The following is a 13,315-nucleotide window of genomic DNA, read 5'->3' on the forward strand; positions in this document are numbered from 1 at the left end:
CTGGAGTTACTCTGAAAGTAATGTAACAACTCCTGTGCGAATATCACAAAAAAAATAGGTGTGTGTGTTTAACCTTCTCAACTACTTAAAAAATTTAATTAAGGACCCAAATGCAATGAGTTAGATTTGTGCTCTCTAATTGGATAGCCACTAGCCACATGTAGCCATTAAGTGCTTGAAATATGGCCGGTGCAAATGAGGCATTCAATTCAATGTTCTTAGACATACAGGTGGCCAACATGTACGTGAAAAGATGCTCTACAGCTTAACTATTAGGGAAATGCAAACCCAAACCACAATAAGGTATCACTTTACACATGTCAGAATGGCTATTATCAAAAACTCAAGAAATAACAAGTGTTGGTGAGGATGTGGAAAAAGAAAATCCTCATGAACAGTTGGTAGGTGCAGCCACTAAGGAAAATAGCATGGAGGGGCCTCAAAAAATGAAAAATAGAACTACTATATGATCCTGCAATTCCATTTCTGGATATTTATCCAAAGAACACAAAACACTAACTCAAAAGGATATATGCACCCCATGTTCACTGTGGCATTATTTACAATAGCCAAGATATGAAAACAACCTAAGTGTCCATCAGTGGATGAAAGGATAAAGTGTTGTATGTACATACTGTTGTGGGATTCAGTGGGCTGGTGTGCAGGCAGTAAAAGAATTTACCAGAGACAAAGGAGGAAGATGGTAAAAGTTTATTAGATATGCTGCTATAGGCTGCAGTGGGCCACAGACTAGAGGTGTCTGTGAGCCCCAAGGGTTGGTCGCTGAGGTCTTCTAGAAGGGAGGGTAACCTTTAACTCCTTGTGCTTACGTGACAGTGGGCACAAAGGGGGTTGCAGGTGCATGATTGGCTTGTGCACAATTCTCTGGTTGATGCTGAGGTAGCAGGGAATGGGGGGTTTGTGAAAGGGTAGGGCTAGGGATTTGGGTAGGGGGTTGTGACTGGTCATTGGTGGCTAGGCTTCTGGTCATTATAAAGTTGATCATTGTCTGGAGTAGTTAGTTCAGCTAAGGCAGGTAGGTATTAAGAAAAGAATGTTCTTTAGTATCTTTAAAGCAGCAACTGGATGCTTGAAGGGCCTTGGAGCAGGAATCTGCCAGATATCCGTGGACCCCACACATACAATGGAATACTATTCAGGCAAAAAAAACCCACAAAGGAAATCTTGCCATTTGCAACAACCTGGGTGGACTTTGAGGTGGTTATGCTAAGTGAAATAAGTCAGACACAAAAGACAATCATACAATAATATATGATCTCTCTTATATGTCGAATCCATAAATAAATAAAACCAAGCTCATAGGTTCAAAGAGCAGATTGGTGGTTGTCAGAGGTGGTAGGTTGGGAGGTGGGAGAAATGGGTGAAGTTGTTACCGGGAAAAGGGAAATAAGGATTACCTCAGTTCTTAATCACCCAAAAAAAAAGATTTTTGATGAGAGACAGGAAGCGTGATCTAAGCAAGATTTTTATTAGTGAAGTAAAAGAAGTAAAAGATAGTGCACTCCCGAGAATTGGGAGTGGGCCAATCCAGGAGAGGAAAAATGGCGCCATTCCCTTGTTTTTCCTGTTTTTATATCCTTGATTTGTGATTGGTTAATTGATTGATTGATTGACTGATTGATTGATTGATTGACAACTCAGGTTCCTTGTGCTCTGGTTAATTGACAGCTCAGGTTCTTTGTGTTCTGGATTGTTCCTTTCCCCTTCCTCTCCCCCTGCCCAGTGCTCATTTCTATCTAAACTACCTAAGTGTTTTTGTTTTTTGTTTTAGTTTAAATATATTGAATGTAAAAAAGTCACACCAATAAATGGCAGAGTTGCTATACTAAAAAGGACTTGGAAGCAATGATGTAGATTTATTCATAAGAATGGTGAGAGTTGGTTTTTATCTAGATTAACTGATAAAAAGAAAATTTCAGGAAGCATTAAAACCTTTAATTCAGTGAAATCAAATCACAAAAATCATTGAACCTGATCTTTTTCACAATAGATGTAATTTTAGGTTTTAAGTAATACAATACATGCTATTCATGAATGGATACTTTATTGACTTACCCTGTATATTATATTTAAATGTGAAAAGTTACACAGAGAAAAATTAAGGAAGAAGGACAGAGGTAAGGAAGGTAGGAGAAGGAAGAACAGTGATTGCTGTCTTCCGTGGAACACTCGGTGAAAGCTCCAGCTGAAAAAAAGACATTTGGGTAAAGGCTTGGAAGGACTGAGGAAGCCATGCAGACATTTGGCGGAAGAGCTTTCCAGTTAGAGGGAACAGCAAGAGCAAAGGCACGAGGCAGGAATGTGCCTATCCTACTTGGAGAAAAGTAAGACAGTTAGAGGCTGTTGGAACAGAGTGAGAGAGGAGGGTAAGATAAAGATAACAAAGCCACAGAGCTAAGGGGATGGGGCAGATAGTACCAGACCTCGTAGGTCATTCAATGACTTTGACTTCTACTATGAGTGAGATGGAAGCCACTGGAGAATTTGAGCAGAGGACTTAAATTTACAACTCAGTCTTGTTTTTGTTTCTAGTATAGTAATTCTGAACTGTATCTTGCATTTGGAAATATTCCTGTGATTTTTTTTTAATGCACAGGTTGTATGAATGTCCTTTATTTATGCAGTGAGGTGAAAACAATTGTTATTTAAAGCCAAATGTGACTGTAGTTGATTCTACCTTTTAAAGCAAGTGAAGTAATTCGTACCTACTGGGAAATATTCTTTATATTGCTCTTTCATTTCCCAAGGACATACAGAACAATTCTACTCGTGGAATACTGAACTGGAACTTGTCAGACATTTTATCCAGAAACATTTTATTTTTTAAAAACTTCAGGGAAGTATTCGTTCGTTCTTTGCACAATATTTCAGCCATTATGTGTTAATGCTTTAAATGCTACCCTGGAAACATTTTTTGAATTATTTATATGAAAAAATGCAACCTGATTTCTAAATCATTGACTTACATAGGAACTTTAGGAACACAATCCATTAACAATATGGAAATTGCCTATACAAACAGGTAAAAACAGGTAATGTCAATGATCAACCTTTAGTAGATCAAACAGTCTTAAATTTTTCAAGTAGGAAAAAGAAATTTATTCGACTTTAATTTAAATATAAAACTCAGTTTAGTTATTAACGAACTTTTAAGTATGTTGGCAACAACTTGGATATACGAATCTCCTATTTCAGCTGTAAATTTTATAAAATCTAAGTACAGAACAAGTACTTCTGATAAAAATTTGGTGTCAAAATTGAAATGTGCTGTGTGTATAAAATACACGTTAGTGTTCAAAGACTTAGTACAAAAGAAAAAAGTAAAACATCTTATTAATAATTTTTATATCGACAACATACAGTCATACTAATATTGTGGATATAATATTAGGTTAAAGACATTATCAAAACAAGTTTCACCTGTTTCTTTTTAGTTTTAAAAAAATGTGGCTCCTTGGAAAACTTTATACACATGGCTCACATTCCATTTCAGTTGGATAGTGCTGCTCTAGACCAGCATTTCTCAAAATGCGGTCATGGTGCCATCATCAATAGCCTCACCTGAGAACTTATTAGACCTGCAAATTACGGAGCTCCACCTCAGACTTAAAGAATCTGAGACTCTGGGGGTGGCGCCTGCTTCAACAAGCCTTCGCACTGATTCTGATGCAAGCAAAAGTGTGAGGACCATTATTCTAGACCGTTGGTCCAGAATTCTAACTTGGCTGTAAATTAGAATCATCTGGGGGCCTTGCTGCACAAACTCCTTGTGCGAAAGCTATAACCCAGACCAATTAAATCAACAACTTTGGCCCAATCCAGAGTGTTTTTGCAGCTCTCCAGGTGATTCTAATACAGGATAAAGGCTGAAAAGCACTGGCCTAATCCACGCCCTCTTCTCAGCTTCCAACATGTCCGCCCGGCGTCCGGCCCTGCTCGCCCGGGAAAGGCCACCGCTGCCGTGATTTTCCTTCATGGACTGGGGGACATAGGCCATGGATGTGCAAGAGGCCTTTACAGGTACCGGAAATTCACGTATCAAATATCATTACCCTCTCGTGTCAGTTAATGCCTGATACAGTAAGTGTGAACATCGCTACGCGTTCGCTACGCGTTGTCGGTTTGGTATTAACTGGGCTTTGGCCAGGTTCACAAGAGGATAAACCTGGAATTAAGCAAGCATCAGAAAATGTAAAAATGTTAATAGAGCAGAGGTGAACATTTTTCCTTTTAACACTATTATTTTGGGAGGTTTTTTTCAGGAAGGAGCTTTATGCATTGCTGTTACCACACAGCAGAAACTGGCAGGTTTTACTAGGTACAGTTGCTGACTTCCATTGGGGGCTCTGATTCCAGGGGGGCCCATCAGTGGTGCTAACGGAGATATTTCTATTCTCCAGTGCCATGGAGATTACTATCCTTAAGTTGCCCTAATAGTTGGTTCTCCTACTGCAGAAAAGCTAAAAACATTGGTAACTCCAGTCAATGTCACCTTAAAAACCTATGAAAGCAAGATGCACAGTTCATGTCACCAGGGAACGATGAATATCAAGTTCATTGAAAATTCCCACCTCCACTTGATTGACATCATAATGAAGGCTTCTGGAGAAGTACCCTGCGTCAGTGTAGTAGAGCGTAAACCTTTTCCAGTGCCCCATCTTGAAACTTCTAATGTTTGCAGTCTTAAAATGTTTTGCAAATACATACCAATGACATAGACTAAATAATACCTCCTTGTAGGAAATTTGTGATCTTTTAAATTTCTATCTCTGTAGAATATGATCCAGAATATACTAATATTGAAATAAGTGAAACAGCTAGCTTCTTTTTCCCAAATGCAGTTTAGCCAAATAAAAATACTGCAAGCAGCATTTTTTCATTACATCATTTGAAAATTATTAGTATGCTTAATGCAAATTTGTTCAGGTATAAATGAATAGTTAAGATATAAATGATTTATGCATGTCGAGACTTAGTAATTTTGGAATAAATCCATAGACTAAGTCACCATGCAGTAACTGTGTTTCATCATATGTATTCACATACTTAATGACTGACACAAAATAAGAATTCAGTGGTATTACACTGTTCCTAATAGTAGGGCTAATGCTTTTAAGGGTTAATAAAGAGGAATATTGCTTTCTTAAAAAAATTATGCCTTATAGAGCTCTAGACATTCTGTAGGGTCCTCTAGAGGATAGGGCTTTGGCATAAACTTTTGCTTAAAGAATACAATAAAATAAGGGTACATCTCTTTAAAGCATTCTAATGAAATGACTCATACCCATTTCACCTGTTACTACAATACTCAAGTACCAGTAACTTACAGTTTGGTTCATCAGGCTTATTAAAAGTCAGGTATAAAGCCAGGATATGTCAGCCCAGAAAACATATCTCTGAGGACCAAAGGAATCTGCAGACAAACCTCATTCCATTCCTTGCCATGTATTTATCTTTCTGTGGTTTGCCACCCTTAGAAGCTTAAAGCTGCTACCTTCGTCCTGTCATTTCTCTACAAATGTATTGCTCTATGTTGAAGATGCTTCATACACTGCAGTTCTAAGCTGTGCTTTGAGCCACTCTTCGTCTTAGGTTTCTCCTGCATGATGTGTACTGCATGCGTTAATACATGTTTTTCTTTTGTTAACATGTCATCTTGTTAGAGTCCTGGCTGACAACCTAAGGTGGTAGAGGTAAAGTCTGGGCCTCTACCACACAAGTGCTCATTTAAGCTATATCCTCACTGCAATGTGCAGGGGGAAAGTCAAGTCTCCAAGGTTGGCAATTACCCTGGGGCTGGCCACTCCAAGGATTCAGATTTTGATTCTGAACTTTTAGGTTGGCCACTCGTACAAACTTTCTCCTCTCTACTATACTGAACACTGGAATTCTCAAATTAGAACCCCCAGAAGTCAAAGGTCTTTCCTTCATACAGAAATGTATGAAGAACCAGGCATAGTAAGATTTTTCAACTTAAAAAAAAATCGAAACTTATTTTCCATAGCAGTAATGTGTTTTTGTGTGAAGAAATACAGGATCATTTACTTCATACCACAAACCATCACATAGCTACATCTTTTTTCTATTACATCATCATTCTTCTCATGAAAGTTAAATTTGAAATGTTATATGTGCTATGAGGTATTTCCTGAATTTTCTCTACTTGAAATCTCAATGACATTAGATAGGAATGCTAAAATCATATTTTAATATTATTAAAGCTAATTGTGCATTAAACTTGGGCAAGAAAAATTGATTTTGATAGAGTATTCTCACTGTGTGACAGAAATCTACACATCCTGGTTCCTTCGTTTGTCACACCCATTCTTAACATCCATTGTGTGTAGAATGATTGTTAAGACTGTAGTTTCTTACAAGGAAAATTATAGCAAAAGTTTTTTTTTCTATTTTTTTTTAAACGGAGGTAATCGGGGTTGAACCCAGGACCTCATGCATGCTAAGCATACCTTTTTTTCACCACTGAGCTATATCCCTACCCCCCTCAAAAGTTGTATTCCAGTGTATTTGTTCTTACACGTTTTTGGTTTTTTGCAGTAAAACCTAACCTCACAAACCTTTAAAAAGGATTGAAAAAGCTGGTGTTCTCACTAACATTTATGTGGGGAAAATAGGTTCTTTCCGGCACTCTTGGAGCTGCACCCGAATATACAAAATATATTCATTCAAGAGGACTGGAGCTCTTTTCATGAGAAGTAACCATATGGAAGAGAGATGTGAACTTTACCTACATTGGCAGGATCTTATAATCTCTTTGTAATGATGGCTTGAGGGAAGAGCCCACACACTCTTTTTAGGCTACTCCCTGTATTTACATCAGCTTTTCTATCTATAAATATTTTATGACAGAAACAGGAATAGACAAATAATATGTCTGAATTCACATAATACGAGCTGTATTCTAATAAGGTTCTGTTGTACTAACATTTTTGTTTCTTCTTCAGCATCTTGTGTTTTGTTTCTAGGCCTGTTGTTAAACTGTTTTTGTCTTGGATAAAACACTCTTAATTGCAATGTGCCTCAGTTAATTCAAAAGAGTGAGTTTTGTAAAGTATACCTTCTTCTCGGATGTTGTGGGGTTAATTATTTATGGATTATAGAATTCACAGTGAAAAGTGTTACTTACATGCAAGGACTCTTTAAAGAACTCTAATGCAAATACAGTGTTCTCTATTAAAAGAACTGATTCTAGATAATTTAAACACCAGGACTAAGGTTTCTGGATATAGGTGTGGCTAAAAAACAAGACTGTAGTAAATATTTCTGATAAGGAAAAGTAATATAATTAGAAATAAAACACTGTACTGAATGTGTCTAGTTTATGGATATATCAAATCAAGTCCTCAATTCCAAGCACTATCTTTTCTAATATCATTAGGTAGGAAGAGGGCAGAAACTAGCCATCCTATCGCCTGCAAAGGAAGCTGGGGCACAGAAAGCCCTTAGTGTCTGGCGTAGTGTTAGATACTCTTTCTGGCTGGGGTATGACTGCTCCTCCATTCCTTGAAACTTCAAGTATAAATATCAATAATAACAGAATTTCAGAACTAGGAGATTATTTATTCTGACCTTTTCGTTTTACCAAAGAAGAAATTGAAGCTTTTAAAGATTGAATTAACCATCATTAGAGAGAGGGAGAGAGATTCTTCAACACCCCGGCTTCTAGAACTGTTAACATATACAAAATAAATGTGGCTGTTCATTGGGCCCTGTCTTTCAGGGGGTGTTAAAATAAAATTCCCATGGATGATCTACAGGGATTCCTGCGGATCCGTGGCCCTGAGGCCCGCACTCTCCTCTCTTGCCTTTTTCCCAGTTCTTCACGGGCCTGGGCTTTCTGGGTCAAGGTTGGTTTCCTCAGGCCCCCGGACCTGGCTGGCATCCAGGGCAGTGGATAGAGCGTTTTGAAGAACTGATAGGAAGGGCAAGATGAAGTCTGACTCTCATCAATCAGTTGAGGTCTACTGCAAACATCCCCCAGGTCCCCCTCCGTGCCTCAGCCCCTCTGCCCTAAGCTCGCCGTTTCCCACCCTCTCTACCTCCCTGCGGGTGGGGCTGAGGGGCCACCTTGGCCAGGGATGATGGTGCCTGCGGGCTGGGCGGGGGAGCCTGACCTTGCTCCCCACTTAGGTCTCCGGAGCAAAGAGGACTGCGTGCACAATACCGAGCCACGTCCCACGCAGGGAGGGGCTGGGCCAGCTGTGGTTGTAAACCGATGGCGAGGCGTGTAAGGAACGGTGTCGCCCCGGCCTCGCTCTTCCTCCTCCTCCACCTCCTCCTCCTTCTTGCTCACCGCTCGCCTGATCTCCTACCATGACTCAGCGCTTCTCGCAGGCCGCCCGGCCGGGGACACCGGCTTCTTGCCGGCTCCTCCCGCCGCGTCCACCCCATCTCGCCACTCACGCCCGCCCCCGGCCGCCGGCCCTTTCCCCGCGCCGCCGCCGGCGCAGTCAGCTCAGGCGCCCCGAAAGCATCGGCCGCGCGGCCCGGCCTGCCCCGACCCCGCCGTCCCCGCGCGCCGCCCGCCATGGAGCCCCAAGCCCCCCGCCGCCGCTATACCCAGCTGCGCGGCTACGCCGTGACGCGGAGCCCCCACCTCAACAAGGTAAGCCCGCCCGCACCAACCCCCCCCCCCAACCCCGGTCACGGTCACCGGCAGGCAGGCCCTCCCGCCCTCCCGGGACGCTGCCCCGTCAGCAGCCGGGCGAGCAGGGCGGCCTCCGGGGTGCCCCCCGAGCCTCGGTGCGGGCCGGGCGCGTCGGTACCCGGCAGCGCGATGGGAGGGCGGTGCTGTGCCTTGGCATCCCGTTTGGGGAACCATGGAGAGGGAACTTGTTTAAACGCTTCGCGGCTTCTCTTCTCCAAAGGCAAGAGCCAAGCTAAGGAAAGTAGGGTCAGCAAAGCGCATGAATGGAATGTTTTTTGTGAAGGTAGCAGGTGGCCTGCCCGCTCAGCCTCAATGTGCCTCCCACGTACTGGGTCCACTCAGTGTGGCGACCATAGGAGGCTGCTGTGGAGAGAGGTGGCCCTCCTGGTCCAGCCTGCACAGAAACGTGTTCAGAGTCTTGGATCCCATGAACAACCTAGAAGTGGGGCCTCTTGGTTTCTGGAGGTTAAGAGGCTGGGAATTCGTGGTGGGTGGCTTCTGCCTTGGGCACCGCATGACCTGGTGCAAAATCCCTGTCCCAGATATGGCTCTGTGGATGAAGCCATTACTATTTTTTTTTTTTGAATCTGGCCTTTGGGAAATTAAAAAAAAATTTTTTTTAATAGACCTCTTTTTATTAAAAGGGGAATTTTAGTGCACTGTTCAACAGGCCCTTCTTCAGATCCTGGTAACATTTCGTTTTTCTTCACTGATAATGTAGTGTAGGTATACCTAAGAGTTCTTTCAATTGAAAAACACTTTGGAATTGATAAATTTGCTTCTCTAGATACTTAGTAGTCACACTTATTTTATAGCCAGGTTTGTGTGTGGATTGACTGTTCCTTTTGTGTAAGTGTGTGCTTCTGACGATTCCTTTTTATTGAGTACATGGAAAATGCCATCAGTCAGCACAGAGGCCTGTTGAGTCGCTTTGGGTCTCTTTACTAGATACCTTTTTGCATTAAGAACTAGACCTCAGCACCGGCCTCCCCCACCATGGTGCCAGTGATTTGTTGATCATTATTAATGACTTGAAGACTTGTGATTTGTTTTATTGTATAAATTATAGCTACTGCGAGTTCTTTTTGATTTTTGTGGCGACAGGCAATTTTTACCTTTCTATGATTATTTAGTATTTGTGGTCATAAAGCATTATGAAATTTTAAATATTTATTTTTTTCTTCAAAATGAATTTAATTGCTAGTTTGATTTTCTTTCCTCCTTTTTATTATTCTGCAGATTGGGGCCTATTTTCAGTAGGAAAAAGGGAAAATTTGATGTGACAAAACAATTTATGACTTTTTTGTGTACCTGCCTGCTGTAATTTATGACCAAATAATGGGTTGCCACTTAAGAAGAACCACTTAAGAAGGTTATACCTGAGTGGTATAACCTGTTTGAATTTCCTCAAGTCAGGGGCAAGAATGTCTGTTTCAAGTGGGTAGATGAAATAGGCAGTCCCTGAGCAAAAGCAATTATGCCATTACTGTCTACATCAAGAATTTATGATATTGAAATCCTTTTAACTCCCATTCATGAGTAAGGATTAATTTCTACTTAAGAGTAATAATATCACAGAGATCTTCCATCAAGGACATTAAGGTGAATCAGTAACGTGTTAAGAACATGTTTTTTGAATTTGTAATTGAACTTTACTGTCTGCATAGTGTCAAATTGGATTTAAAATCTGGTTCACCAACTTGGGGGTGATCACTGGAATAAACTTGACTCTTGTTAGTTCTGAGACGGTTGTGTGGTACCTCATGGAAGTAACAGGATGTCCTCATTTGTACCACTGAAACCATAGCAGTGGGATCTTGATAGGCTCTATTCTGAAGACCTCTGGGCCTTTAAATTTTCCAGTAGCCCAGGAATTTTTACTGATTTTTGTGATAACCTTGGCTGCAAAGAAATCATTAGTAGATCTTACGCCCTAAAACAGTCCAGTCTGTCACCTGGCTACCCTAAGCCTTCTTCACTTACAATCCCACACATCTTAATTGCCTCACCTTTTTGGTAATTGCAACAGCTTTTCTGGTTTTCAGTATTCTAGTCTGTCTTACATGTGGGTATGAGAGAAATATCTTCATCAATTAGCGTTTTCTTCCTGTTACTCTTCTGTTATCCAAGTGTTTTTAGGATGTCGTTTCCTGTTATGTTGAATGTAAAATCAATCTGCTAATTAGGTTTACTGTCTTCTCCAAATTTATCTCATTAGTTTACCACCTTAGCCTTCCTTTTAAAATATATTTGCTGAATCTCTTAATACTTTCCTTTTATCTCTGTGTAATTCCTACAATTAAAATGTCATTAATTGATTTAATGATCTCCTGGGGGAAGACTTTCCTAATTATCGGTCCTATTAGCATTATTGAACACCTCTTTTTTGTGTAATCAGTTGTACCATGTTATTCTATATTTACTGCATTGTATTTTTTTTTCTTAGTTGATCTTGATTGTCTTAGGGTGGGGATCATAATCCTTAGTACGGAATTTTGCTCAGCGGACATTAAATAAATGTTTAATTAAAGAATGAACCATATTTTTAAAAAATTTCTTTGATTTCCAAGCAGTACTCAGCTTTTGAAGCAGGTAGCTTTTCAAATGGTAGTTTGGGCATTGTTCTAAGACATTTATCCTCTTTAGTGTAATTTCCTGACTCACATTGAAATCTGAAGTTCAGCTGACTCCATAAACCCTTGTATTGTATAATGGAGTGTAGTCAGAAAAGTTGGAATTTGGTTTAAACCTGACCATCCCATGAAATTTTAATTATTTTCTGGATAACCTTTGGGAGGTACTCAGTCTTAGTAAATATCAAAGTTAACAGTAGATGTGATCTGAATTAAAAAAAATAGAGAATTTTGAAAACCTTAGAGAAATAGGATCTTTCTTTATTGGTAGTAATTCATGTATGGTTCTTACTATTTGTATACTCAAGTTTGCATCATTCCAGGTAGGATATCATCATAGCATTTGGAGAAGCATTTCTGCCTCACACTTAGGAGGTTCAGTATCTTCCTGTTCACAGTTCAAACTACTTTTCAGGCGCTTATCTTTGCCTTCATTACAGATGCTTATTTAATTTAATGTTTATGATCTTCAAAGATACCTTCTGATTCTGATGAGTTGTGTTTCAAATTTTCTTAGAAATTTTCAATAATCATTAAAATAATAATGTTTTATTCATCAAAATTAAAATTCTACACACAATAAAAGTAATCACACTTAATTCTTTATTTTTCAACTTACTAGTTTGCTGTATTTCTCTGTGCAATGTCAGTAAACCCTAATTGATACGTCTATCATAATTCAGTTGAGTTTACATGGTTTCTGTATCTTTAAGATTAAGTGATATTGTGACCTACAAGTAAATCTCTCAAAGATACCACTCTTCAACATTTAAGGCAGTTAGATCCAGTTTCAGATAGTGATGGTGTTTTATCTAAGTCAGTTTTGGTGAGCATGATTAACTTTTAAATCTGAAAAATGAGCTTCTGGGCAAGTGCATTTGTAGACGTTTGTCTTGATAGGTCAAGACCTAGCTGAATGTGTTGTAGGGAAAAAAGGAAACAAGGGTGATGATGAAGGAAAGTTACCTTAAACCTCCTCTTTTTTCTTCAGTGTAAATTATACTAGAATGAATTATTCAAAAACTTTTGTCAGTACATACAGTTCTCTGGAGTTCCCTCAGTAATATGAGCAACTGATATACATCATTTAACATGGAATCCCACTGATGGGAAAGCCATTGTAATGAAGATGTACAGCCATATGCCTCCATGTTTGTTTGTTGCATTGGTAATATAGGACAGCACCAAACCAGAACATGTTGTGCCTTAATGAGTAGAAAGATGAACTTGATTTTGAGAACTGGTGATAGGGCCCCAGAAGATATGGCATACAGAAAATATTGAAGAGAGGAATAGGTTTGAAATTTTTCATTTTGTGTTCTGATTTCCTTCTAATTTTGGAAAATGCAAAATAATGGAACGAACCTTCTAAGACTTTGTGTCTAGAAGAAATGAGCCTAAGTTGCAATTCTTTTCATTAGCAGTTGTGAGATTTCAAGTGAGATTTTCTTAACTAGCTTCAGTTACTGTCCTTGTAAAAGAGAGTGATAATTTTAGTTATTTATCTCTTTTAAAATTTAACAAATATTTATTCAGAACCTACTGTATGCTAGGTAATATTCTGGGTGCAGAGGACATAGCCATGAATGAGTCCTGTGAATGTGCTTATATTCCATTGTAATATTTATGTTTTACCTCTCTACTTAGATATTAAAGAGTGTATATTAATTTTTCTAAACTATATATTATAAAAACAGGTTTTTTTGTTACAATAGCTATTAATATGATAGTACTTTTATGTAGTCTGAACTCATAGCTAGAACAATTATAAAGTACTTTTTTAAAGTGTAATTGTTACCCCATCTCTCGAATTTTTGATTTATATCAAATCAAACATGATTGTGTTGTCTATTAAATTTATGAATTTCATAGTAAAAAAACAAAAATATATCTTTCTGGAAGAGGCAGATTTACATTTTACTCTGAGATGCATATAAGTGAGCTTGGCTGATACCACGTGACCTTTGCAACCTATCATGGATTTTCACAGAATGCT

The 13,315-nt window shown here is 39.3% G+C and overlaps 1 protein-coding gene and 1 pseudogene across 1 annotated transcript in view; both read left to right on the forward strand.

The window, feature by feature from the left end:
• Positions 1 to 1,703: 1,703 nt before the first annotated feature.
• LOC116154505 (acyl-protein thioesterase 1-like) lies at positions 1,704 to 8,270 on the forward strand (annotated as a pseudogene).
• Positions 8,126 to 13,315, forward strand: part of ME1 (malic enzyme 1) — a 169,837-nt gene continuing 164,647 nt past the window's right edge. The window contains exon 1 of the mRNA XM_031455990.2: positions 8,126 to 8,644. Coding sequence (XP_031311850.2) covers positions 8,567 to 8,644 — 78 coding nt within the window. The 5' untranslated portion in view covers positions 8,126 to 8,566. The remainder of the gene's footprint in view (positions 8,645 to 13,315) is intronic.

Source organism: Camelus dromedarius, chromosome 6, assembly GCF_036321535.1.
Source record: "Camelus dromedarius isolate mCamDro1 chromosome 6, mCamDro1.pat, whole genome shotgun sequence".
Lineage (NCBI taxonomy): Eukaryota > Metazoa > Chordata > Mammalia > Artiodactyla > Camelidae > Camelus > Camelus dromedarius.